Source organism: Accipiter gentilis, chromosome 29 (assembly GCF_929443795.1).
Source record: "Accipiter gentilis chromosome 29, bAccGen1.1, whole genome shotgun sequence".
Classification (NCBI taxonomy): Eukaryota; Metazoa; Chordata; class Aves; order Accipitriformes; family Accipitridae; genus Astur; species Astur gentilis.
This window is the reverse complement of record NC_064908.1, coordinates 7905444-7933150: the sequence shown is the minus strand read 5'-3', so window position 1 is coordinate 7933150 and position 27707 is coordinate 7905444. Positions and strand designations below refer to the sequence as shown.

Below are 27707 nucleotides of genomic sequence, written 5' to 3'. Positions count from 1 at the left end.
TGGGTTTAATCAAGGGGAAGCTGCAGAGAATCTCCTAGATGAGCCTGGCAGAGGTAATTATTAAGTTCTGTGACAAAAAACTCATCTGCATACACATAAAAGAGCACAGACAGGCAAGAACAGGTGGATGAAACCCAAAGACCCCTGGTCCCGCTACTCCCAGGGCAGGAGAGCCAGAGCAGGGTTCCTCTACCCACAGACACAATGGCAAGTGGGGAACCCAAAGTATGGCAGGGGAGAAGCACCCTGGCATCGCACAAGACTTCTTCTGGGATGTCTGTTGGAAGAAACGTGGGAAAACAGAGGGATAAGGGGATAAAAAGGGTTAACAAGTTGCTGGTCAGTATTTTTGTCTGGCCGTGCTTTGTGCTCAACCAACACAGTCTGTCCTGTCTTCTTACCAAATTGCGATTCTATTTGCCCGGGTAAGGGTCTCTATCTTCTGCATGCATATGTGTGTTTGGGGGTCTGAGCACCAGCAACTGGTCTCCAAACCAGGGTCAGAGGCCACTTGTCCCCAGTGCAGCAACCAGAGCGAGTGCAGGTGAGCGTGCAGCCACCACTGAGCAGGTGGAGTGGCCATGTAGCCAGAGGGTGGGTGTCCCCAGGGGCGAGACCATGGGAGAAGGTGGCTGCTGAAGGGACCAGGAAGTCCAGGACAACTGCCAGAGCAACCGTGGGGTCTGAGGGTCAGCTGAGAGATCTGTCTGTGGGTGTGTTATGGCTGGGAAACGCCATGGCCACAGCCAGCAAAACCACTGGCGGCCACTGGTAAAACAGAATTTAAGTGAAACCTTTACCTTCTCCCAGGCTGTAAAGATGAGACCAAAGTAAATATTTAAGCAGTGCCCATAGAAACCAACTCTTCGCCTGCTGAAGCTGCTGCTCCTGAGAAGTAGACTTAACTAGGAGAAAATCTGCATAATGGCAATAATTAAAAAGCAGGTGTAACAAAGCCCGGAGTTAGACCAATGTTGATACATTTTCCACTTTTAGAGGAAATGAGGACTGCATTTGTTTTTTCCATTGAAAAAAAAACCAGAACAAGAAAAACGAGAAGCAGTGGGCGCAAGCCGTGGAAACAGGAGAAAGCTGGGGACAAGGACAAACCTCTGATGAGGCTGTAAATGGTGGACTTTTGCTATCAGGCCAGAGAAAATACAGGAGGTTGCTTCTTGCCCATCTGTCCATGGCTCCAAGCCTGCACAGCCATTGACTTCCAATGCATGTGCTGTTCATCCCTCTAAGGCACCGAACACCCACCACCAGATCCATCAGCACAGGCGCCAAGTTTTGAGCTTGTACCTGTTCTGACTCTGCCCATTCCCACCAGGCCCTCGGGCACTGGCTCCTCCCTCAGACCTCTGCAAAGTGCACAAGGACACGGAGTCCCACCACATCTTCTCAAGCAGCACCTGGCTTCGCCGCAGGGGTAAAGGCTGATCGCTGAAGAGTTAGCAAAATGGTGATACATCCATACAGGACCTCTCAGGCGAGGAGCACCAGAGCAGAGACCAGCAGTTGGTACAAGGACCAGCAGAGAAATAAAGCCCCTGCTGAGCTCACAACAGCCTGGTAGTCCTTGGCTCTTCAAAGCTGGATCAATCTTCAAGGCTGCCCTGCTTTGAAAGACCAGATATCTCCAACTCAGGCTTCTTGAGGCTCATGCTACCCTTTAACTTTGCAACCTTACTGATGTTTACATTCTTCTGGGTCTGCCTTTTAACTTTGCACTCTTTAATTAAAAAAAAAAAAAAAAAAAATTTACAACAGTCCTTAATTAGCAGGTCTCTGCTACGTCCAGACCTCGGGTTATGCTGAGGGGGGATTCAAGGACTACGCTTGTGTTTTTCAGGATGCGCCAGTGTTCTTACCCAGTGGATGGCACCCATGCCACAGGACATGCGTGGCCAGGCAGATGCTTCCACACCCGGCTCAACCCCAGCACCTGCACACAACATGCACCCAGGAAAGCCCTGCCAGGGGCACAGCAGTCCCAAAACCCAACACCTGGGTGCAGCTTGATGCCACCACACATCACCCCTGGGATGGGGCAGTCGCTCTTCCCAGCCATGCCAGCAGCAGCCCTGGCACGGACACTCCAATGAGCCATAAACATGGGTGTCCCCTGCACCAGGGACAAGTGGCCTCTGACCCCTGGTTTGGAGACCAGTTGCTGGTGCTCAGACCCCCAAACACACACATGCACACAGAAGATAGAGACCCTTACCCGGAGAAATAGTTAGAATCGCAGTTTAATAAGACAGGACAGACTGTGTTGGTTGAGCACAGGGCACAGCCAGTCAAATGTACTGACCAGCAACTCGTTGACACGCGATGGACCCTTTTTATCCCCTTATCCCTCCATTTTCCCATGTTTGTTCCTGTAAATGCCCCAGAAGTCTTGTGCAATGCCAAGGTTTCTGCCCTGCTGTACTTTGGGTTCCCCACCATGCCTCCAAGCTGAAGCAGAAATGGCTCATGATGGTAGGGAGGATTTTTTAAGGCAGCCTGAGCACAGCACGGAGTATCCCATCAGGCCCAGTCCCTCTCCCACCATCCTCAGAGACCCTCACAGTGCACAGCAGGTCCTGCAAACTCTCGTCCCAAGCTGGGCAGTAACACAGCCACAACAATTCTGGCAAAGCCCAGAGCGCAGGCAAGACCCTGCTACCCCAATACACAGGGACGATGCTTGGAGCAAGCCAAGTGGCTTTACCCATGAGGGCTGCACAGAGCATCTCTGGATTGAACGGCACCACAGCAAGCCAGAGGCTGGTGCCGAGGATGCTGGGCTGGGTACAATCACCTCTGGTGCATACATCTAGTGTGGGCCAGATCCTGGAGCACCCAAGGGGGCCAGCTCTGCAACATGCTGCTCTTCAGGGTAAGCAGATGGGCTTGTTTGAGGTTTCTTGCCAAGCAGGAGGGAGATGGTGCCGCTGACCACCTGGATGACCCTAGTCAAGCCCTTCAGCCCTGCTTACGTTTCTGCTTTAGACAAAGCGACTCACACTCAGGTATCACTTGTCTGTATCGGGACCAGTGTCCATATGGGGACCAGTACTGTTTAATATCTTCATCAATGACATAGTGGGATTGAGCGCACCCTCAGCAAATTTGCAGAAGACACCAAGCTGAGTGGTGCAGTTGACATACCTGAGGGACAGGATGCCATCCAGAGGGACCTGGACAAGCTTGAGAAGTGGGTCTTTGTGAAACTCGTGAGGTTCAACAAGGCCAAGTGCAAGGTCCTGCACCTGGGTCGGGGCAACCCCCAGTATCAATACAAGCTGGGGGATGAAGGGATTGAGAGCAGCCCTGCCGAGAAGGACTTGGGGGTACAGGTGGATGAAAAGCTGGACATGAGCTGGCAATGTGTGCTCGCAGCCCAGAAAGCCAACCGTGTCATGGGCTGCATCAAAAGCGGCGTGGCCAGCAAGTCAAGGGAGGGGATTCTGCCCCTTTGCTCTGATCAGGTGAGACCCCACCTGGAGTACTGCGCTCAGCTCTGGGGTCCTCAGGACAGGAAAGACATGGACCTGTTGGAGCAGGTCCAGAGGGAACACACAAAAATGATCAGAGGGATGGAACACCTCTCCTGTGAGGAAAGGCTGAGAGAGTTGGGGTTGTTCAGCCTGGAGAAGAGAAGGCTCCGGGGAGACCTTACTGCAGCCTTTCAGTACTTAAAGGGGGCATATAAGAAAGATGGGGACAGACTTTTTAGCAGGGCCTGTAGCAATAGGACAAGGGGTAATGGTGTTAAACTAAAAGAGGGTAGGTTCAGACTAGATAGAAGGAAGAAATTTTTTACAATGAGGGTGATGAAACGTTGGAACAGATTGCCCAGAGCAGTGGTCGATGCCCTATCCCTGGAAACATTCAAGGTCAGGTTGGATGGGGCTCTGAGGAACCTGATCTAGTTGAAGATGTCCCTGCTCATTGCCGGGGGGTTACACTAGATGACCTTTAAAAGTCCCTTCCAGCCCAATCCACTCTAGGATTCTATGATCCTGGAAAAAACCCACTGTCCATTTTTTCTTGGCTCATGCTGACAGAGCTTGCAGCAGCAAAGCAAGACCGTGCCTGAGCCAGCTCCTTCTCCTCTTCCAGAAACATGAAGAAACCCCGCCAAAAAACCTACTGCCTTCTGCATCATGAAACTCAGGAGGCAGCTGTCGAGAGCCCAGACTCTGCATCTGGAGGCAGAATGACCAGTCAGCACAAGAACCCACGTCCACCTCCCATCCCATCCTAGCCCTGCCAGACCCCACACAAGGGGCATGTCTAGAGTTACTTGGGAGAGGCAGGTGCCAGACAGACCGGTGAAAATGCATCAGAACAACATCTTCTTGCTTCTTCCTCAGCATCTCTCTTCTCTACCTCCCCAGCAACCCTTGGAGATCTCACAGGACCTGGAAATGCCACCTCCCCTCCCAGGCTCAAGCACCCAAGCGCATCCTGCCAAGATGGGTCAGCTGGCCAGCAGAGGGGACAGTGGCTCCCCAGGGACAGGTGGGAGCAGGTGCTTAGCTCTGCGGTCCTCCGAGCTGCTGTCGGGATGTGCCTCCACCGGCAGCACTGTTGGAGAGCTGGCCACCTGCCACGGCATCCATCATCCTACCTGATGCCACATACGAGGTTGATATGGTTTCCTCTTGCAGCATTGATTCAAACCACATTCTGAGCAGGGCTTAAGTGCAGGATGCTGCCCCAGGCCCCCGCACCATGTAGGTCCGACACCCCAGCACCCAGTCTCTGCAGCTCCACTCCCTTGGAAGGCTCTCTAATGCAGGTGAAAGATGTGCGATGTTAAATCAAGCAGCAAATGCTCTCTTTTTCTAAACACATCCTGCACTGATGGGTTTTGAGCCCCAGCACCTGTTGAGGGGCTCTTGATGCCCTCAAGTCTCACCCTCATTACCCCCAGACTGGGGAAATGGCAGCTAAAAGCCCACCAGGTTCAGGTTAAAACCAAGACTAGATGTGTTTTACAGCCTTTCACCCCTCCTTGCACACAGGACTTCAAGCTTCAGCTCCCAACAGCCAGGGAAAGAAAAAATGAGCCCTAAAAAATAAAAACCCCAGCCAGGTCACCAAGGAGAAGTCATCCCCTGAGTCGTTGCTGCCTTCAGCACAGCCCTTGCCCAGTACGGCCACAGCTCTGGGCTGCTGTAGAAAACCGCCCAACCTTCCAGATAACTGGATTCCATTTTTCAGCCAGGCACAGCTAAAGATCTTGGAAGACGAGGATGGTGCCAAGCCCCCCAAAGCAGCTCCAGCCCCAGTGTCAGCATTGCTCTGCAGACTGGGGAGCATCACCTGTACCCACAGAGATTTCCTGGGAGATCTTTCCAACAACACCAAAATCTGATACTTTCCAGTTCAGGTTTTTCCCCTCCCCAAAGCCCAAATCACAGCTATTTCCCCTTCTAATGCTCCCATTACATCACCTTAAAGCCAGACAGCTCAAAGACTTCTCAGAGTTCCTGTTGAGTTGGGATTTTCTGTGTGTCATGTTATTTAGCTGTCCCCGAAGTGTCCTTATTTACAGGACGTCTTCTCGAAGATCAGTGCCTCTTTTTTGTGTGCATCTGCCACAAAACCTGAACTTCCTCAATAACTTCACAGACAGAGGCAAAACTGCAGCAGAGACTGAGCTCCGTGCTCAGCACCCTGAGCCTGACTGCCCTGCAACAGTGTTAAACACCCCACCGCAAACCTGATGCACCAGCAGACCATGAAGCCAGCTTCAGCCCCCGCACAGAGAGCTTCCCTTGAGAGCTGCTGTAATTCCTAGATGCCACTTTTGCCTACACCAGCAATACTGGCTAAGCAGAAAGTCTTGGTGCACAGGTCTTGCAGGTGGGGTCTTGCACACAGCAAAATTGCCAGGTATGAAGCGTTTACTTGCAGAAGCAGGAACCCCACTGAAGCCCATGCTGAGCCCCGACTGCTGCAGACATGACTGGGAGAGGAGGAAGCACGTGTGGGAAGGGGAGCTGGGCTGGCAAAAGAGCTGTTGCAAGAGGATGAGGACCATCCCCAGTGATTTCCAGCCCTGTGCAGGTGAAACAGCCCAGCAGGTTTGGGATAAAGCTCCATCACCCTTTAAAGCTTATTTGGTTATTTTAAAAGATGCTAAATTACTTTTCCATTTTGAATGCAGCCTGTGTTGCTATTGACAGGCTAGCAGCGCATGGCAGGCCCAGAGCAGGACTAGCCTACCTGTGGCACCGCCACCTCCCACCCCGACATGGGACTGCCAAAAAGGGCCATTAAACATGCAAACTGTGGGGATGAAGTATCCCCATAAAAGGATTGGTGCTCGGGGTCGCTGTCCCAGAGCCACAGAGCTCCCCATCCCCCAAGGCTGGCATGGGTCTGCTGGGTGAACCAGCACAAGACCTGAGCACTGAGTGGTGACTGCCAGCAAAATAGCTCAAAAGAAGGAGCGTCATCATCTCCTGGGTGAAAAGCATTTTCAGGTGTCCTCCCTCTGCCCCTGAGGCACTTCAGGAAGGATGTTTTTGTCCCTGCAACACTTGGCACCAAGGGAAACCCTCCCAGGGAGCACAGCTGCAGCACAACGAAGCCTCCAAATTAGCTGCAAAATCACCTTTGACAGCCAAGCAGCTTCCAGTGCCCCGAGTGAACAGAAGTAACTCGCTTTGCTTTGGAGCCAAGGCACCGACCGAAGCAACATGCACAGACAAGGGGGGCCACAGGGGAACCAGGAGAGCCAGAGGATCTGCATCCAACTCCCTCCATGAAACCCCCTGGAGCGTCAGCTCAAACCTGCCCCTTTGAGATCTGCCTGCCAGTGGCTCCCACCTTGCAGCATCGCACCTGGAAAGGGTGAGAACAGCCCAAAAACCAAGAAGGGAGACTCTGCCGAGCACCCCTATGGGTGAAACCACACCCTGGGTTTTGGGATCCAGGGCCCCCAGCTCCTGCTCTGGTGTCTGATCCAGGGACCCCGTGGACACGGTGGCACAGCTGGGGGGACAGGCTGGGGTTGGAGGGTCTCCAAGGTGGGTGTTGCTGCCCCGTTCGGATGCGCAGCTCGTGCCGCCGCAGCGGCACCCCAGCACCCACGAAACGCTGCTGCCGGTGGGTGCTGGCCGAGGAAGGAACGGAGGTTGCAAGGCAAATAACCGCCTACACTGGCCACCGAGCAAAAAACCCTCGCGGCACGGCGTCTGGCCGCGTCCTCCCGAGGCCCCACCTGCACATCCCTCAGCGGCGGCAGGGCCCGGCGATGACAAAGCGCCTGCTGCGACGAGGACGGGGGCAGGAGTTTTCCCCAGTTCCCGGGGCCCAAGCACCCGCAACCCTGTGCAGCGGCAGCCACCCACGGGGACAGGCCGCTGCCCCGAAACCGGCAGCTCCCCAGCAGCACAGCCCCGGCCGGGAGGGGCAAGGCGGGTGCCGGATCCTGCCCGGGGCCTGCTCCGGCTGCGGCCCCCCGAGCCGCCACGCTCGGCACCGGGGATGTGGGGAGCAAACGCCGGGGTTTGCCCGGGCCCTCCCGGTGCTGCCGGGCCTGCAACCCTGCACCGCGCCCCACAGCCTGCCCCCCCCTCCGACCCCCAAATGCATTTCCGGGCTGGCGTGCAATAGGGCGGAGCAATTCCGGGAAGCAACCGGGGGTGTGCAGGACTGGGGTGCAACGAGGAGGAAGGCAACACGGGGGTGCAAGATGGGTGCAACGGGGGGGGTGTCAGACTTGGCAGCAACGAGGCGGGGTGCAATGCGGGTGCAACGGGGGGCGCAGGGAGCAGGGGTGCAACCCAGGGGGTGGGTGCACAGCCGAGCCCCGGGGCCACGCTGGGGCCGTGCCGGGGCGCTGCCGGGGTGGGGGGGGCCGGGGTGGGGAAGGGCAGCCGGCGCTCACCGCGATCACGTTGACGAAGGTGGTCTTGCCCGAGTACTGCAGCCCCACCAGGGTCAGCTCCATCTCCTCCTTCCAGAACAGCGCCCGGAACCAGTCCAGCAGCTTGTTGAAGAGCGCCAGCATGGTGCCGGGCCGAGCCGAGCCGAGCGGGGCCGAGCCGAGCCTCGCGGGGCCGAGCGGGGCGGGGCCGAGCCGAGCCGAGCGGGTCGGGGCCGGGCCGAGCCGATCGAGGCCGAACCGGGCCGAGCCGCCGCCACCGCCCCGGTATTGTCCGCGCGCCGCGCGCCCTCCTGCCGCACCGCCGCGCGCCGCCCCGCGCGCGCCGGGTGGGGCCCGCGCGCCGCCCGCCGCCACTGCCGCCCCCTGCCGGCTGGGAGGACCTGCCGGGCCAGGCACGGTACCTCCGGTACGGCCCGGCCCGGCCTGACGCCCTCCACCCCGGGCACCCTGCACCCAGCACCCCCAGCACCCCCTGCACCCTGCACCCCCTGCACCCCCAGCACCCTGCACCCAGCACCCCCAGCACCCCCTGCACCCTGCACCCCCAGCACCCACTGCACCCAGCACCCCTGCACCCCCCCATCCTGCATGCTGACGCCCAGCACCTCTATACACCCTGCACCCAGCACCCCTCCACCCCCAGCACCCCTGCACCTTGCACCCCCAGCTCCCCTGCACTGATCACCCCCTACACCCTGCACCCCTGCACCCTCAGTACCCCAGGACTTTTGCAGCTCCAGCACCATTGCACCCTGGACCCCTGCACCATGCACACCCAGACCCCTGTGCCCTGCAGCCCCCCCACCCAGCAGCTCCAACACCCCGTGCACCCCTGGCACACCTGCACACCCTGCACCCCCAGTACCCCTGCAGCCTGCACCCAAACCATCCCTGCTCCCAGCATCTCTGCACCCAGCACCCACTGCACCCGGCACCCCCAGTACCCTTGCACCCTGCATCTCTGCACCCTGCACTGGCCCCGCACCCGGCAGCCCTTGACCTTCCTGAGTCCTGCACCTTCCACACCCAGCCCCCCCCACCCCCCCATTAGCCCCTCTGCCCTTTTGCACCCAGTAACCCCTGCACCAGGCAGCATGTGTCTGGCACCCTGCACGGGCTGCCGTGTATCCTGCACTCTGGGACAGAGCCTCTGCAGCAGCTGGCACCTGCCCCCTCCAACTATGCCAGCTGCACCCGTGCAATCCTGCACCCTAACATGTCTTTTCCCCTGGACCCCAGCTCCCCCATGTGCCTGGGGGTCCCACAGGGCTCACCGGTGCACGCAGCAGGGCTCGGCCAGCCCATAGGGCTGCTCCCCCACCCTCCAGGCCCGCTGCAGGCCACGACATGGTCCCCCTGCTATCACCTGCCTGAGATATGGCCACAGCAGGAAAAAAAGTGCCCGGCCAGGGGCCAAGGCAGTTTGGGTGGCGCAGCAGGAACCACCCCTCTGCCATGGGTGCCCCTTCCTCAGGGCTGGTGAAAGTGGCCATGCGGAAGTGCTAGGTGCTCCTGAAGGACCATGTGGCAGTGTGACACTGGTGGTGGCGAGGGTGAGGTCCCAGGAGCGACCCCAGGTCCCGAGGCTCAGGGGACACTAATGCGTGGGATGAGGGTGACTTGGAGGTCCAGCCCCGTGAGAGGTGCACCGTGGTGTGAGGGGACCTCATGGGCACAAAGGGGACCTTGTCCACCTGCTGTTTCTTTTCAGTGATGGGACAGTCACTGGTTTTGTGGATTTGGAGGCTGGGCTTTGACCTGGCACTTTGCCCTCGGGCCTCAGTTTCCCCAGGTAATGGGCTGCATGTGCTTTCATATTTTTACCCTTTGATTTCTCAAGACAAGACCTCTGCAGAGCCAGGAGCCCAGAGAGATGTCACAAGAGCTGATGAGCAATTTTCCATATGTAGAACGAGACAAAATTCAAAGGCACAACTTTCTCAAGGGATGTTTCTGTAAGATGTTTATACAACCTGCTGCAACACCAGCCTTTAGAGATCAGGTTGGGCTCTGCAGCCTCAAAACCCCATCATTCTCTTGCTTAGCCAGTTGCAAGGGGATGCCAAGCTGCTCCTGTACTCTAGGTATTTGTGCTGGCTGTGCTTTCACTCTGCCTTGCCCTGCCACATTGATGCTGAGCGCTCAGGACAGTCCGCTGCTGGCTGCCCTGGCCAGCTGTACAATGCCAACCAGGCTTGTTTACATCCAGGCTGGATTTGAGCCAGTCCTAAAGTGAGGGCTGATACACAGGGGCATTCGCAATTCCCTTACACTGGGGTGAAGAGGCAGGACCTTTATTCCAGCAGTTGTTGGGGAAAGCCCACATGCAGAGGAGGTTGCTCACGCTCCCATGAGACATGAGGATGCTGAATTCACTGGTGGGGCTGCCTGGCTGCCTGAGACAAAAGTGTGCACACAGAAAATAGAGAAACTGAGCTGTGGTTGGCTCTGCCTCACAGTGTGTGCCTCAGAGCCTATAACAATTAATGGTGGGAAAGAGTTTCCATCATGTACTGTAAGTCACTGGGAAGCTGCCTTTGTTTTCAGAGACAAAAAACATTTTGCTTTCAGAGACGCTGCAGACTGCTAAAGATCCTCATGCTCTCAAAGGGAGGCCTAAGGAAACAGGAATATCACTGCTTTCTGTAATTACTCCATTGTAGCTCCTCCTCATACCAGTGAAAAATTCATCGTCCCTCAATTCTTGTGTGTAATTTCTGCCTGAAGATGGATTATTTTTTTTTAACAGATTCCAGCCCAGGGAATGTCTCCCTGCACCAGTTTGGGGCTTCTCACCCAAAATGCCTGTGGCACTCAAGTTGTTAGCAGAGATTGCCTCCTGATAGCACGTGTGTTACTGCAGTCCCTGCCAGACAAACTGTCCATGCAATGCTCAAACAAAACATACCCCTCACAGCAGAGATGGGAGCTGGGCGAGTCCATCCCCATGCAGGGAGAGACATGAGCAAATGAGCAAAAAAGACCCTTTTCATGTACTGGCCTCCCCTCTGCACATCACCATTTCCCTTATCCCCAGCAAGGGAAGGGACTCACACCAGCCCTGGCAGGTTTGGAAACATCTGATTGTTTTCTGCTGCTTTGAACCAGAGGAGCCCAAGCTCTGCTCCCTGCAGAGGAGCCGTAACGATACATGCAGGGATGCACAAGCTGGATCTGGTCCCCACGGCTGCATCTCTACAGTGCTGTTGCCCATTCTGTCACCCTGTGCTCTCCATGCCAGGAGTGTGAGACTGGGCAGAGCATCTTGTGCAAGAGCCAGCACCACTCCAGGACCTCTCCAGACAAGAGCATATTTGAAATTCCCTGAAGGTTTTGATGTGGTTGTTCAATCAAGTTCCTTAAAGAAACTGAATTGTCAGGGCTGTGCCCGTCCTAATGTGGGTAACAGATGGCTTATTCTCCATGTTCCCCTGTCTCATGGTTTAACCACTGGGTTACCAAAGACCAGCACGAACAGATGCCAATCCCATACCCCAGTGTCACTGGTGCTCCCAGCCACCAGGTCAGCCTGTCCCTCTGGTGCTGGGTAAGGTGCTGCTGGGTGGAACTCATCCTCTGCGGGGTCCCACCTGCTCCTGGTGCTCTCACGGGGCCTCTGTGAGCTCCTGGAACCCCAGTGCTGTCCCTGAAATGTCAAAGCATGCCTTGAAATTTCTCCTTTTTGGGTGATGGCTTGGTCATTGATTACTTGGAGTCCGTGAGGATGCTGTTGGAGACTCGTCTGTGGTTACATTGCTCATCTGAGTGGAGAGCTGTTATTGCATACCCAAACCCCTAGATTTTGGCACATCCTACCCCAATGCCCTGCTCTTCCAAGAAGCTGGCCGCAGCGGTGCCCTGCTGCAGCCTGTTGTGGTGTGCTATGTTCGATGGGGACACCATGCAACCCACTGGCACTCTCCATCAGCTGCAGGGAATTTGAAGCACCTTGGGTCTCCTTCCCACCAGCAATGCCTGTGTGTGCCACTACGGTGATGTGGCCACCATGTTTTTTTCTCTCATCCTAGGCAACCTCCAGCATGGTGAGTTGTCGCAAGGGTAGGGAAACGGATTACCAGCCTGGGAAATCCCAGGCCGAAATTAGAGTCACGTGGAGAATGGACTTTTCCTGAACCCTGGGCAGGACCTGGCCTCCTGGGGACATGGTTTGCAGGAGTCTGCAGCCCAGGGCCTCCAGTACCAGAGCTCCCTGCCTGGTTGTCTCGGCTGCACCACCAGCAAAGCACAGAAACACCATGAGAAGGAAAAAGACAGTGGTGTCCATACCAGGTTTTTAAGGGTGGGGAATGAGGAACAGGAGCAATCTTGGCCCTGCTGAAACCCCTGGTCAAGCTCAGGGGCTTAATCTCAGCCCGGGGCATGGGGAGACATGAGATTTTGGAGCAATTATTTTCCTTTGACTACTAGGCATCCCATGCTCTTTATGGACAGGGTAAAGCAGTTTCTCAGGACATAGGGATAAGCCTGACACAACCAGACCAGATCAAACACCCTGCTTCACCCCTGACATCAGGTAAGCCACAGGATGGGGTTTTGCAATAACACAGGCAATAGTCCAGCATAGCCCTGAGGAGTGCTTGGGAAATAAATAGAGACATGGAGAGATACTCAGATAGTGCAGTCATAATGGCCTGAGAAGTGTCTTGAACAGATAGAGCTGGTATTGAGATTGAAAGACAGGAAAACTGCTTAACTGATCATAATCTGCATCAGACAGCTGAACTGGCAAAACTCCCAGCACCCAGTGGGGAATCTGAGAGGGCTGACAACACCCCCTGCCCAGCAGCTGGTCCCAGTGCTGCTTCTGCATGCCTTGAGAGACCCTCAATGCAGCTCTTGCTGCAAGCCTGCTCTAACAACTCTCATGTTGATAATAAACCAAAAGCATGAGAAAAATGGTGCATGTCCTGCTGTCCAGGGAGCACAGGAAAATACTGTGCCTTGGTACAGCCTGCAGGCTCTTGAAGTTCCCCTGCCTGATGGCAATGTGGGGAGGAAAGACTTGGGGGGGAGGATGCTGTGGGCCAGCTGAATTAAAACCTGTCATAGATGAACTCAAAACTTCTAGCAGTGGCTTTAGAGACACCATCAAAGGCAACAACGTGACATAAAATTAACTGAGCAGCCAAAGTCCTGAGCCATGTTTTGAACTTCAGGGGACTCATGGAGGCTTTGCAGTCTCTCCAAGAGCCCAGGCACCAGGCAGGAGCCCTGCAGAGACCAAGGTTCCCCCTGCAGCAGTTGGCTGGGCAGGCTCAGTGGCATGAGGAAGGATTGACCTGGTGGCAGATATGGGGACATCACTCCACTGAGGAGATCCAGACACTGTAGATTGAAGGATGTTACTTCAGATCTGTTTTTTTTCCTGCTGTGGGGTCAGGGAGTGGGTGTATTCCTGGTGCCATCAGAGGGGGCTGTGCTAGCAGAGAGTCTCTCACTGTCTGTTACTCTTCCATCCACTCTCTGAGACGTTTCTCCAAAAGGATTTGCTCCTTGCAGCGAGCAGATGCTTAACATGGCTTTATTGTGCTATAGCAAGTGCCCTGGCAAGTACTTTATCCGGAGAGTCTGCAAACACGTGAGAATGACTAATAAGGACTACCAGGGCTCAGCAATACATGATAATTTCTGTAATATTGGGTATTTTTGCACAGTGGGACATGCCTGGTCTGCCACTGGGCTTGCTACTTATGCCCAGCGAGATTAAGCAGAAGCAGCTGACTTTGGCTCATTACCCATCCCTGGACAAGGCTGATTCACTTGCTTACTTGCTGCTTTTAGGAGCAAGGAGACGAGCAGTGAGGATGGGATACTGGGGAGGGGGATGACACAGGCCTGAGGAAATCCCCTCTGGACTGATGACAAGTCAGGAGAACTGCAGAGTTAAGGATAAAACTTCTCTTTTCATTCAATCATTTCTCGTCCCAAGAGAGCCACAGAGCCTGAACAACAGGCACTAGGGCAAAACCATTGGGCAGCAATTCAACTACATTTTGGGAGTGGTGGAGGGGGATCCATGGACACAGCCCTGATTTGGGGATGCTCTGGGAGCCGAGGCAAGCTCAGAATCTCTCAGCAGGAGGATTGACCCTTTTTTCCCTGGATCTCACCCACCAAGCAGGCCACATCAGGGCTTGTGGGCACAGGCAGGCACGGGCTAGGCAGCTCCTTATCAGTCCTCGCTGCCCAAGAGTGTGTGCAACACCTGTCAGCTGAAGGCCAGTTTTGAACAGCTTTCAAATATTTTACAGAATATTTCCATCTCCATGCTTTGTGCCACAATGTTTCTCCCTCTTCTCCCCCCTTGCCCCGAATTTATCAGTGAATAAACAACCCAGCAAAACCCAAATATTATTTTGTTCTGATTTCAGCAAAAAACCAAGAATGCAAAACCCCCACCCTCATGTAACAAAAGGCCATTGGGAACACATTGCTTGCAAAACTGCAAACGGACTTAGGAACCTGCCTTACTTTAAGGCTGTTGAGAAGGTGTTGGCTGAAGATAGAGAGGAAAGCAAGCCACGTAATGAAGGCAACCAACTGTGCCCTTTTGTACTAAATCATCAAGGTGTATCTTTAGGAAGAAGAGCATTATGGCACAAGTTCAGAGCAAGCCCAGCCCTGCACGCAGCACAGCCTCTGCCCACAGATGATACGCAGTCAGGAGAGAGGCTCTGTTTATTTGCAGGGTAATTCTACCAGCTCTGTGTCTAACAGGGTAAACATTTCTGTGCAGCTAAAAGGTAAACCATGCTCCTGGTGCTCACCCAGCTTCAGTTCCTCTGCACAGCTTGCTCTTCTGGTTAGGGATAAAAAGTTGCATGTTTCAAAAGCCAAAGCTTCTTTCTGTGGGTGAAATCTGCCTCGAGCCAGCAGCAATGGCCACCTCGAGCACCCACTGAATCCCTCATGTGAACCTGCCAAATCTTGCTCATCCCCAGGGTCATAAGGCCACAATCCCCGTGGGTTTGCTTGGCTGTGCTCATCCTGATGGATGCTCATGCTGCTGCTCTGTGGCCCGGCAGCAGCAGGAGGGGTTTTGGTGGAGGTGTCCCCGAGGCCGGTGCAGGAGAGGTCGGGGTGAGGAGCTGGCAGCCCAGTGGGAGCCCTGCACTAGTGGCTTCCCGCCTCTGGCAGCTGGGAAGCGTAGAGAGCTAGTGTGTGATGGAGGAACTGGTACTGCTCGCTTGTCTGGATCATCCCACCTCTGCAAGGGAAAGGCAGGTCCCACTGACAACCTCACCAAAGCCCACAACCCCATACCCAGCTCCCTGCTCCTGGGGCACAAATATTCCTGCTTCACCCACCATGTCCAGGTACCTCTGAAACAGGCGCCAGAGCTGCCCAAAGAGTATTTGGGCTCAGAAGCACTGCTGGGCTGTTCAAAATGCAGATTAGCAACTGATTTGGCTCTAGTTTTTACTGGTTCTTCTTGAAAAGTGGCAAAATGGAGCATTTCTGGATTTAGTGGCTGAGCTGGAAGGAGCAGACTGGCTGTCAGGTTCAGAGCTGCTCTCCTCTCACTCGCGTCCTCAGGTCCCCAGAGCTACAACAGCCCTGACACCAAAACCAGCCTGGCACTGGGGAATCATTTGCTGTTGACAAATCTGCATCTTTCAGCAACTCTTCTGGTTTCTATCAAAAACTGTCCCCATGCCCCTTCATGATGCCCATCCCCACATGCCTCCCACATCCCTCCTCCCAGGCCTGGCACCCAGCAGGACCCTCCAAGGAGCCGCCTGCTCTGAGCACCCACCTGTCTATGCGGAGACGGCACACAATTCCCAGGATATCAACCTCCCCCTTGTCCTTCAGCTGCTGGCACCCAATCCTGGTAGCGATAAAGCAGCCCGTCCGGCCAATGCCTGCGCTGAGGGACAGAGATGGCTGTGCTGAGCACTGACAGTATCCACTGCCTGGACCTTAATCTGTCCAAGCTGGACATACTCCTGGATTGGTTTGCTGCCATGATTTCTTCCTAGATGGATGCTGGGGTCCTGGTACTAGCTGCCAGACCAACTTTCTTAGCCAGGCACCAAAAGACATGGGCTGGTGTCATTCTGCCATGGCAAAGAGGTCTTGCTATGTTGCACGGCCCAGCTGAGGCTGCGCTGGAAGCACAAAACCAGTCTGTTCCCCCCGTCCCTGCACAATGCAGGGGTGTCTTCAGCCCCTTCACCTCCCCTCCCAGCTGTGTTCTCACCCCAGGCACTGAGCGGTTTGCACGGGGGCAGGCCAGCCTGCGGCATTGTGCACCAAGTGTGTTGCATAGAGATGACTGGGTGCTCTGCTCCACTGTCCCCAAATTCACTCAGCAGTGAGAGAAAATATGCAGAGGCCACCTCTTCCAGGAGGCCTGCCCTGGAAAACAGCTTCACAAGCCAAGCCACAGGCCGTGCTCAGTGGCAGAGGAAGCAGGAGCCTGAGCTGTGGATCTGCCACAGGTCTGGTGGCTGAGTCCTGAATTTGCAGAACTCTCCTGCTCCCACCTTGCTGTTCGCAGACTGAGGTGCAAACCAGATTTCTTTACAGAGCAGTATGCACCGTGGTAATGCCACCATCCTGATGCCACAATAGGAGTTGCTGGTTAACAACTCTGCTATGGAGATGCCGTGCCCTGGGATTTCTGCACCACAGCAGGACCAGCTCATGAGCATTCACATGTGGGATTTTCCTCTCCAGCATTTGCAGATTGACCCCAAGGTGAAGAACACACATGGGCTTAGGTGAGGGGAAAGCTCTTACCTGCAGTGCACAACGATGGGCCCTGGGATGGCTGCAGCCTGCAGAGTGTCCTCCACCTTGGACACCAAGTGCAGCAGGGGCTTGGCTGACTCGGGTGTCTGCTGGTCCGGCCAGGAAGGGAAGAGGATGTGTTTGACCTGGCGGCATTCACCTTCAAGCTTTTCCAGCACAGAAGAAAGAGAAATCAGGATGTGGGAGCGCAGACTCACTGGGCTGGGCCAAATGAAGGCATGGAGCCCAGTTCAAGCAGAGGCTGGGCAGCCTGTGCCCATCTCATCTGCTCTCCTCCCAAATCCCTCTCTGAGCCTCTGACAGATGCCCAGGAGAGATGCCTGGGCCAGGGGGACCGGGGGGTGTCCCATCCAAGAAGATGGGAACAGATGCAGAGTGTCCCAACACTGTCCACACAGTCCAGGCAAAGCCAGCAAGATCCTTTTGGCCAGTGTCAGCCCAGGGTGACTACAGAGAGCCTGTGGAGCAGAGCTCAATAGCACAGTGCAAACAACAACGGGCTAGTAGAGAAGGTCTCCCCAGCTGATCCCCTCTCCTCTGCACCTCAGGGCTGGGTCCTGCTCCCTCTCAGCCTCCTCGGGCAGGCAGGAGCTCTGCAGACCCTCATCTGGCAGGTGGCTCATAAGACCCAGCTCTCCAAGACATGAACCCCCTGCTCTCCTGTCATGCAGCATCTGCCATCACACTAGAGAGCCTGGGGGTGTCGGGGGCACTGCTGGGCCCTGCTGGTCTCCCCCTCTGACCCCAGGATGGAGCTCGAACCCACCTGGATGGAGAGATCCCGGACCACGTACTCCACACACTCGCTCACCCCCTGCACACGGATGGTGAAGGGGCCGTAGGTGCCCTCCTTCTCGGGCCAGTAGTGGACACATTTCTGAAAGAACAAGGCAGGGTTTGTGGCTGTGGAGATGCCTCAAGGCACCCACTGGATGTTTGAGCTATGCTTTGCTCAGTGCTCTGGGGAAAAGGCATCACTCGAGGAGGTGTGGGGGAACAGGGAAGGGGGATGTGTAGTTATACAGGGGGAAGCTAAGGAAGGGAGAGATCCCCCTTCCCACATCTGCTCCCCCTGCACCCTCTCCCATGCCCTGCCATACGGCTTTCAGACCCCAGGGCTGCATGGCTCTCCCCAGCCCCAGGGGAGCTGTGTCTGGGCCAGTTCACATCCTGCCAGACCCAGGAGGACCCAGCCTGCCAGTGGAGGCAGGCACAGCGATGCTGCACCAGCTGGGGAGAGAAGGGAGAAAGGACATGGCCAGGAAAGAGAGGGTGAGTTCCCCCAGGCAGGTGCTGCTTGGACGGGGAGCCAGGGATCCCAGCCAAGGCAGAGGGTGGCTGCCACGCAGGGCACAGTGCTGCCAGCTCTCATCCCAGCCTGGATCCACTGCTGAGAGCTCCCAGCCCAGGAGGAGAGCTGCTTGCAGCCAGAGGGACACTGCTGACCATTGCTTCTGCTCCCTCTCCCAGGGGTTGCTTTAAACTCTTTATCCTATTATCCAGCTGGCAAAGTATTCCCAGAGTACAAGAGGCCATGTGAGGAGGAGAGGCTTTGCTGGATGAGGCCAAGGCTACAGCCCTGGGGCTCTCCTCCTCCATGTGTCATTTATTGATAGATTGGGGGACCCTCTGAGAGCAAAGCAGAGAAAGCAAGCAGGTGCTCAGACCACATATTTGGTCTCACATAACCCTTTACTGTTGTTATTACCCCACCCCACCCTTTGCTCCTGGCTGGGGTGCTGTGCCTGGGGAGGGACAATGGTACCTCTTTGCGCTCCTGGAGCTTGGTTATCATGACGATGAGGGGTGCCTCCTCCTGCCACACCATCTCCCAGAAGTCAGTCACAGTGTTCAGCATGGGTCCCTGGGTGGCAATGTACTCCCGGGGCCGCCCTGCATAGCCCTGCCGAGCACATGGTACATCAGTGACACTGGGGGGACACCCTGATGTGTGAGGGAAGCCTGTCTCCAGGCAACTGCAGCCCTCGTGGTGCTTTTCTTCCTTTACAGGTGAGAGGCCGGGCCACACAGGCTGTTTCCTACTAAACCTGTCCTTGAAATGCTTTTATAGACCTGATCAGGAACTACCAGACATCTCCACCCTCCTGGTCCCACAATCCAGGAGCAAGCCCATGAAGCAAGCCATGTGCACCCAAGCTCCTTGCAAGCATCCCCAGGTTATCGGTGTGACAACAGCCAGCGTGATGGATGCCTTGGTGAGGCAGAGCTCACGCAGGGAGCAGCACTCCTCACCGCAGGCATTTCCCCAAGGACAAGCAGAAGTCATCAAACCTTGCTCTGGCTGGGACCTGGAATAGTCCCAGCTAGGTCCCACCAGTCCTGCCTCCCCACCAGGATCAGGAGGGGATGTGGCAGTGTCCAGCAGCAGGCAGGCTGGTTCTGGGGACACCTGGAGGGGTGGTTGGCCCAGCCCCCTGCCGTGCCTCTGCCCCAGGCTCAGTTTCACAGCTCCAGCCATCCTCTGCCTCCATAGTCACTTTCTCCCCCAGTAGAAAATTGCCAAAGAAATAGAAAAGCTGGGAGGTGCTCTGAGTCCCGCTCAGCTCCTGCTTCACACCATGGCCTCATGGGCAGGCTGCTGGCCCAGCAGAGAGGAGAGCGTGCAGCAGCAGCAGGCAGGAGCTGAAGGGCAGGCACAGGCAGAGGTGTGCAAGAGCCTTCTCCCAGGGTCAGTAATGTGTTACTCCAGCTCCCAGCTGTAGATGCCATTTGGCAATACAGCAAGGAGTCAGGGACCAAGCTGAGGATGCCTTGGGGATGCTGGAGGAGGCACCCACAGTGCCCGCAGTTTTTGGAAAAGCGAGTACACAGCACTCCAGGCAGAGCTTTATGGCTTTATCTAAAGGGATCTCAGTCAAAAACACACCCAAACCCCTGTGATTTAATCCAGGTCTTTCCAGCAATCATGTTAACAGTTTGGTTCTACAAGAAGTTGCACTGGCCCAGTCAAGGGACGGGAACATTTTCTGGAACATTCTGTAGAGCCCTTTTCTCATGCCTCAAGATTATTTCTTTTACCTAGGAAACATGATTTTCCATTCAGAAGCAGACTTACAGTAAGACCTGGAGGTGTCAACACTGGGAATTTTCCCCTACCTGCTCCTCATGCTCAAAAACATTTCATGGGATACCATCAGCAGGAAAAAACATTCAATCCCAGATAGGGGCTGATGTGATCAAATGCCTGCAGAGCTCTTCCAGACTCCCTGTGCCTCCCAAGCATGCCAGAAGCAGGCTGGGTTGCTAATTTGTTGATGTTCCCACAAATTCCTGCACCATGACACCCTTGGAGAGGTAAGTGGAAGGAAGGGGTCAGGAAATACCAGCTCCACACAGGGATGTGTGGGCACACGTGTGCTCGGGTGTGTGCACATATATGTGCACATGTGTGTGAGATAGGGATGGGCAGTGTTCGTGCATTTTTGTTAGCACTTGTGTGAGACAAAGAGGATGCTACATGCTCACATACACCCTGATACATGTGGACAGGGTGATGGTGTCACCCAATGTGAAACTGCATGCTGCCAGGCTGCTTCAGGAAGACTACTCTAAAAGTAGGCTTCTGCTGCCCATGTTCAAACCCTCATTTGGGCCAGCAAGCCTCCCAACAGTTTTAGGCATGGAGCTCCTGTGTCCTAAGTCAGACTTTGACCCTCACCACAGGATACTGCCAGCTCACACTGCTGCTGCCTTGTTGGATCCCACCCATAAGGACCATCAAAAAAGAAATGCTACTAAATGCCCTCCAGCTCCATCCTGCACCCTCAGACCACCTTCCGGGGGTCTGTCTGTCATACTAGATGGCACTTTTGTGGGCTTCTTTTCTGAGCCCCATATTCCCACACTGTCCTCACTGCCATGCACCCAGAGCAGCTGCTGACCCACCTCTATTTCCCAGCACCCCGGCCTGTCCCAAGGGGAGGGATGCTGAAATGAGATGAATTGCTCAGAAAGAAGCCTACCAACCAGGCAAAGCTGGCACCTGGCTGACACAAAAGCCTGTTTTAGAGTGATGTATGGTTCAGCACAAGTGAGACTGCAGCCTGGAAGGGGTCATTTGCACAGGAGATGACTATCATAAATCAGGCTGCCTGAAGTAACACCCTTGGGTCTAGCGACTTCTCAGTCTCTGGAAGGGGACCCCATCGGGTGTCAAATATAAGCCATGCTCTCCCCTTTGTTAGCTTTCTTCTTGGGAAATTGCAACAACCCCCCTGAGCTGACAGGAAATTCCTGGATGTGTAAGGGTTGAACAGCACCAGGCTGGGATGCTCTGTTGGCAGCTTGCCTCCTGTGACCTTGCCAGACAATGGACTAGTGCATGAGGAAGAGATGGGAAAGCCACTGCAAGGGAGCCCATACAGGCACCCAAGCAGCAGGAGCCAAGCGCAGTCACCTCATGAGACTTTCCCAACAAAAGAGACAGTGTGTCTGCCCTGCACGGATGGAGCCGCATCTCTCCAGCTCAGAAAGGGGTGACAAGTTCATACTGTTACCCCAGGGCAGCCACAGGACAGTAGGTGACAGTCAGTGCCCCAGCATGAGGGTCCCAGTGTGGCACCTGCAGCACCGAGTTTGCAGCCCGATGCCTTGTGAGCCATGGGCTGCAGGATACCTCCAACCAAGGAGGACACTCACCGTGATGTAGTTGGCATTTATGTAACCGTCTTCCTCCTGGTTTCTTGCCCTCCTGAGACAGACTCGGCTCTCAGGATCTGAAAGACATGGCAGGCATTACCCCAGGGACAGTTTTTCAGAGCCTGACCCTGACCATCCTCTCTGCCTCAGCTCCAGAGCCTGGAGGCTGAGTCCTCCAGCTCGATGCCATGCTCAGAGCTGTCTGCAGCCTCCTTCAGGCCCTTTCTTGCCCCACTTCACCCTCACTACCATGGCAGGGTACAGCCAGTCATGCCCAAGCCTGCCTGTACCACAGTGAGTATGGGGGGTAACTCACCCGCCAGGCAATAACCTCCCAAGGCCTTCACGCAGTGCCTGCCTAGAGCCCAGACAAGTCCTCCTATAATGTTCTCAGCCTTTACACCCCTAGTGACATGCCATTGGGACATGTAAGGCCCCATGGTGATAGGGAGCAACCCAGGCTGGGCTGTCATGTGCTGCAAGCCTGGGAATACACTCCAAGGAGTAGCTCTCCACACCACCCCATAACACAGTGTACACCCCCTGCAACACAGCACCCAGGTCCTGCAACATGGGGAGCGAGAACAAGGGCGGCAGGAGCACTAAGAGCACCCAGGAGTGCCCACCCCAGTGCCAGGGCTGCTCCGAGTCACCTCTCTCCCAGGTACAAACACCCATGCACACACACCCCTCCACACACGCACCCTCCCCCCCCTTTCCCTGCACATGGCACCTGGGCAAATGTGAGGCAAAGGGAATGCAGTGGCACATACTGGGAAGGATGGTTTTGTATCTGTCCTTGGAGGCATGTCCAGGGATCTCCAGCTCCTCCGGACTAACAAAGTTGGGTGGGATTTTCTGCAGGGGGAAAGAACAACTATGAGGAAAACCCCATCGCTGCTGCTTGCGTCCCCTCGTCATGGCAGAGCTGGTCCCCCAGGTAATGAGAGGCTGGCCCAGAGACCTAGCAGCTTCACCACAGATGTCAGCTCCTGGGATGAGCCCTGTCCTTACCCCAGATGTGGTGGGACACCTTCCAGAGAGGCCACCTTGGGAGAAGAGCTTGGCATGGGAGGGCAGGACAGGCTTTCCAAGGACACAGATGGGACTTGTGTGCACCAGGGAGCAGGCAGCCAGGGGATACCCAGGGCTCCCCTCATCTCTGTTTGCCCACATCAACTTCCCTGCCACGGGTGCTGTGGGGCACAGCTGGCCTCACTGCCTCCCTCAGAGATGTCCACCCCTGCCAGTCCCCACCACCATCAGCCCCTGCCATCCCTCATGTGAGAGGTAAGAGGGGAAGGGAGCATCGCACCGAAAACTCCTCCTGGAGCTGTGTCAGGCTCTGGGCATGTTGCTGGAGCTCCTCTCTCCTCAGCACGTGGCTGGATGTCCTCAGGAACTTCAGTGTGATGTCCCGTGGCGTGCAGACAGGCTGGATGGGCTCCACACTCCCCAGCGAGCTCATGTCCAGCATCAGCGACACGTTGGACCCCCTTCTGTGAGGCAAAAGGGTCCCTGGCTGACCCTCTGCCACCTCGGGACAGGGGGACAGCCCAACCCACCATATCATCAGTTAAAACCACCCCACACCAAGAAAAAGCCAGGCAGAGAATAGCAGAGGATGAAGAAAGGGGGCAGGTAGAGACCCCAGAAGATGGGGGGTTGAGGAACAAGGAATTAGCTGGTCATTTGCCAGAAAGCCCCCAAAGGATGGTGTCTAGATTTGGCCCGGGCTGGGCTGGAGGGCGGTCAGGGCTGCTTCCACACTCAGATCTGGCATCTGCACAAGTCATCAGGCAGAGGGCTGGCAGGGCTGGGCTGGGAGAAGGAAGTTTGGGGTAGCCCAAGCCCTGGGGCTGAGCAGTGCCATGGGCAGTCGCCATCTGGGCTGAGGTGGGCAGCCCAGCCCATCAGCCACGCTCACCTCTCCTGAAGACGCACATGCTTCTTGGCAGAGGGACTGGGCTTGTCCGTCTTGTCCATGTCTGCCCCGGCTGCCTGGGCTGGCAGGCTGCCGTTATGAACTCTGGAGCACACCAAGCAGGCTTGTACCATGCTGCGGCAGCCACAAAGCCCTCGTCCTGAAGCACAGGGAGTGGACACAGGGGGCCCTCAGCTCCTGGGGAATCAAGGAGCCATTGGAGGAGAAGCAACTGGAAAAGAAAAGGCAGATCAGAGACATGCCATGAGGCTGGGTGGACACTCCTGCACACCCCCCCAATGGATGGTCCCTAAGCAAGGGACAGGTTTTAAGTCTTCAGCTGCCCTGGAACTAGGGCCCCCAGCCCCTGCATCCAGGCAAGTGGCACTGGGAGAGCTCCCAGCATGTTCAACCTCCAGGATGCCCGCAGCACTGCAGCCCACACAGGCACCCACTGCTGACCCTGGGCATGGCACCAATGGCCACATGCTTGCACCGAGCAGAGGACACCCATGCCCTGTGTTGGCGGAGCATGGTCTGGTTTTGGGGAAGCCAAAAATGCTCTCCACCTCCATGGGAAGCACACGCTGCCATGTGTTTCCAGCCCTTCCCCTGCATGCCTGCTTCAGCCTGGGGACATGGTGGGGAAGAAGGAGAGCTGGGACCCGCATGAGCACAGCAGCATTTGGCAGGTGAGATGAGGTGGGTTGTAGGCACCACAGGGAGCCTGGCCAGTTCCTGATGTTGGGACATACGGAGCCAGGCACCCTCAACAGCCTCATGGCTCTGGTAAGGGAGGGATGACCCTGGGACAGCCTCCTCCATCCCACAGGTCTCAGCAACTGTCAATAGGAAACTGCTTTATCTGCATGGTTGAGCAAGAGGCGATGAGGTAGCCTAGATGGAGGAGGATGCCAGGGCTCCACCACCACCACCAGCCCCGGGACAGCCCCTGGCAGGGACAGGGAGATGCTGATGCTGGTTCACCTCTGGGCAGAGCTCCTCATGGTGCAGGCAGCACCCTGGGATGATGAGGCTCCTTCTCATCCCCAGCTCCCTCCATGAGAAGACAGACCCAAAGGGACAGGGCAGGCTGCGGAGTCAGAGCTCCTGGTGGGCAAAGAGTGGGATTCCAGGTACACCGTCTGCTCAGGGAGGTCCTGCAGAGTACCAGGTCCATGCGGTGGCTGTGCTGTTTGGGAATGTGGCTAGGGCAGGAGCTGTTCCTCATGACTCCCCGCTACCGAGCTGCATTGCTGGGGTGGCAATGCCACCGCTGCCATGCACACTATCTCCATGGCTCATGCAGGGCAGCCTGGGGGGTCTGTACTGCCAGGGTGTCCCCCAGCCAGGCAGGGCAAGAGCATCTTCTCCCCGGGAGCCGCAGCACCAGGACAGATCCTGACCAGAGACAGCAGCAGGCTCCAACCCCACCAGACGTCCCTCGCACACCAACCAGGAAACACCTGGGAGATGCCACAACCAAGTGCCTGGCAGGCAGGAGGGCCCTGGGAAGAGCCCCAACTGCCGGCACCTGCAGGGAGAATGTCCCCATCACTCTGCCCAGCATCCCAGCCCAGCCCAGGCCTGCCCGGCAGCGAGCACATGCCCACCGCCTGTGGGTGCCAAGGCCCAGCACTGCCTGGTGGGGGTCCCCTCTCCAGTGGGTGGCATGGGTGGGCTGGGGAGCTGCCTACCTGCTGCCCCGTGGCGTCGGCTCAGTCAGTCCTGGCACAGGCCCGCAGGCGCCGCGCGTGTCGGTCTAACACCACGGTTTGAAAGTGTTCAGGAAGCTGCTTATCAAAGGAGCTGCTGCCTCTGCCGCTTCCTCTCCCTCCTTCTCCCCCACCCTGCCTGCCGCCCACACACATACCGGCCACATCGCCGCAGCTCGGCTCCTCCGCCGGGCCGCCTGCAGCCCCAGCCCTGCTCCCCACCAGTAAACCCCTGTCCTGCGCCTGCAGGCACAGCCCTGCCTCCCCCAAAATCCTGGGGTGTCTCCGTGGGCACCTCTGGCAGGGCTGGTGGCATGTTCTTGGTGCTCTCTGTGACGGGCCGTGGCCAGTGCAGTGCCAGCCCATGGGGCATGGAGGGACAGGATAGACTTGACCATGGGGCCAGGGCTACTGGCAGGAGGGTTGAGGTGGGATGCTTCACGTGGTGCAGTGATGCTGCTCTGGAAACACCAGACCCCACCTGCCCCACAGGGAGCCAGGATGAGTCCTCCTGTCCCTGCCACCCTAGCTGTATCCCCTTGCCCAGGCTGTGCACCAGCCATTCCCCATCCCACTGCGGGGTGAGCCAGGGCTCGGCACCTCCCACCCTCAACGCCCGGCCATGCACAGTGTGCTCCTCGTGCCACCCCACCGTCTCCCTAGCCTATGTCCCTGTGTGTGCCACCCGCCACCCCTCTGCACCCGGGATCATCACTTGGCACCTTGGGGGAAGACGTGTGGTTCCCCCTCCCCAGCAGGGCAGGAAAGGGGGCTTATTTAGGGAGGAAGGTCCCTGGATGGTCTGGCTCAGGTAGGACAGGTCTGCCCCTGGGGCACTGCACATCCTTCCTGCCGATGGCCGCTGCCGCCCGCCACAGCCCTGCCACTCTTCCTGTTTGTTATTGCCCAGGCTCTGTGCAGAGTCACTGCATGCTTCCTTCCTTTTCTGCCCCCACCCCACTGCAGTGCAGCAGCTCCTGCTATGTCCCCACCAGCCACCATGGACCCTGCATCCCAAACACCTTCTCCCCCTGGCTGCTCCACTGGCTCTTCTCTGCTGCCCTGGGGAGTCCCCCATCCTGGGCCACCTCCAGTCCAGCTCACTGAGGTGACCAGGGCTGTCCCTGGGATGTGCGGCGCCAGCACTGCTGGTCACCAAACTGGAGAGGTCCATGTCTGTGCATGCCTGTGTGTTTGCAGGAACATGTGTGCAAGGGTGTGCCAGGGTGCCAGAACAACATCTTCACTGGTGGCCTATGGGAGATCCTGACAGTGCCACCTTCTACCCAAGAGCTGGAAGATCAGAGGGCCCAAGCTCCAGAGCAAAGTGCTGGGCTTGGCCAACAGCAGAGCAACCTTATCCTGGAGACAACAGCCACCAGCATCTGTGTCTCGTGAGCAGATCCTGGGGTGCCACAGACTCTGCAGACCTAGACTGGACTCTGTATCAGGCCTGAGAATAAACTGAAGAATTGTTCCCTGTCCTGTGCAGGATGAAAGAATTTGGCTGTAAGGGCCTAGACACAGCCCTACCATGGACAAACAATCCCCAGCACTGCCCTTCCCTCCCACCCTTCATCTTCTGACTGAGGAGAGTTCCTAAGATGACTGGCAGTGCAGTACTTAAAGTGGCCGCAAAACTTGCCCTCATTAGGGACCAGAGTTAACAAAGAGGATTCTTTCCTGAAGTATCAGCCTGTCAGACAATGCAGAAGCTTCCTTCCTCAGCAAGGCTGAAGCTGGGACTGTATCTGCCCTCTTAGTGTAGTGGGCACCCCTCCCATCTGGGTGGCTTTGAGCTCAAGGGGTCCCTGAGGATGCAGCCAAGATGCAAACGCCTGGGGCCGCCCTTCCTGCCTTTTGCTGGCCTGACCCTGCACAGACCTGCTGCCTCCTCACCACCCTGTTCCTCTGGCATTGGGACAAGCAAGGGACAAGTTCAGCATGGCATTGAGGCAGATACCACTGAGCCTCCAGCACACGCAAGTCATTGGGCATGTGTTGGTGATATCCGTGCACCCACACTCACTCCCAACCTGCCCAGCTGCTGGGCACCTGTGATAGGGAGGATGGAGACAGCTGGACCTCCACAGACCTTGTAGGGCCCAGTGAACATCCACAAAACCTAGCAGCACCCAAAGGTGCAGAGAAAACAGGGCTCTGATCCCCAGAGCTGAGCTGTCCAGAGGCCTTCGCTGTACCTGAGAGGCACCACAGGCACATCCTGCTCCTCTGCACGGAGCACGGTGAGCAAGAGACCAGAGGGCAGCACTGGCCATTGGGAGCTGGATTTTGGCCCTTTTTCCCCAAAGGGAATGGAAATCTTTCACCAAAATATGATTTTGTCCAAGAAACAAGCTCAAGCTGCAAAAGTGGTGTGGAAAAAAAGCTTTTATTGAGGCCAAGAGCTCCCAGTGTGCTGTCCATTTCAGTGATCTGTGGCCCAGTGTGATTTAAGAGATTTGATGGTCATTTCAAAAGATTTGGGATCCTCTCAGCAGTAAGTCCCTTCCTCCTTCTGCCAGGGTCTGCCTTGGTCATGAAACCCCCCTGAAAGCTGCAGAGAAGGATGCAGATGCATTCCCTTTGCAAAATGACCTTGTTTGGTTGCCCTGGGACCTGGTGAGTCCTGTCCCTCAGTAAGACCATGAACGGGGGTAAAAGGAGGAAACTGAGATATTGAGACGCACCGTATCCTCTGCCTCTGAAGCAACACCACAAGGTACTCATGCTC

The 27707-nt window shown here is 56.2% G+C and overlaps 1 protein-coding gene across 4 annotated transcripts in view; it reads right to left on the bottom strand.

Moving 5' to 3' along the window:
- LOC126052408 (ADP-ribosylation factor-like protein 8A) overlaps positions 1 to 25040 on the bottom strand; it is a 37719-nt gene extending 12679 nt beyond the window's left edge. The window contains exons 1-10 of one of the 4 annotated variants that reach the window (XM_049833017.1): positions 24956 to 25040; positions 23262 to 23490; positions 22650 to 22833; positions 22108 to 22192; positions 21335 to 21411; positions 18441 to 18578; positions 17442 to 17552; positions 16664 to 16821; positions 15675 to 15788; positions 7898 to 8060 (exon numbers count right to left, since the gene is read on the bottom strand). In XM_049833017.1, the coding sequence (XP_049688974.1) occupies positions 7898 to 8060; positions 15675 to 15788; positions 16664 to 16821; positions 17442 to 17552; positions 18441 to 18578; positions 21335 to 21411; positions 22108 to 22192; positions 22650 to 22833; positions 23262 to 23392 (1161 nt within the window). In that variant the 5' untranslated portion in view covers positions 23393 to 23490; positions 24956 to 25040. Of the gene's footprint in view, positions 1 to 7897; positions 8061 to 14479; positions 15126 to 15674; positions 15789 to 16663; positions 16822 to 17441; positions 17553 to 18440; positions 18579 to 21334; positions 21412 to 22107; positions 22193 to 22649; positions 22834 to 23261; positions 23491 to 24955 lie in introns of those variants that run through there. The other 3 variants (XM_049833019.1, XM_049833018.1, XM_049833020.1) reach the window with 3 other exon arrangements.
- Positions 25041 to 27707: the final 2667 nt, after the last annotated feature.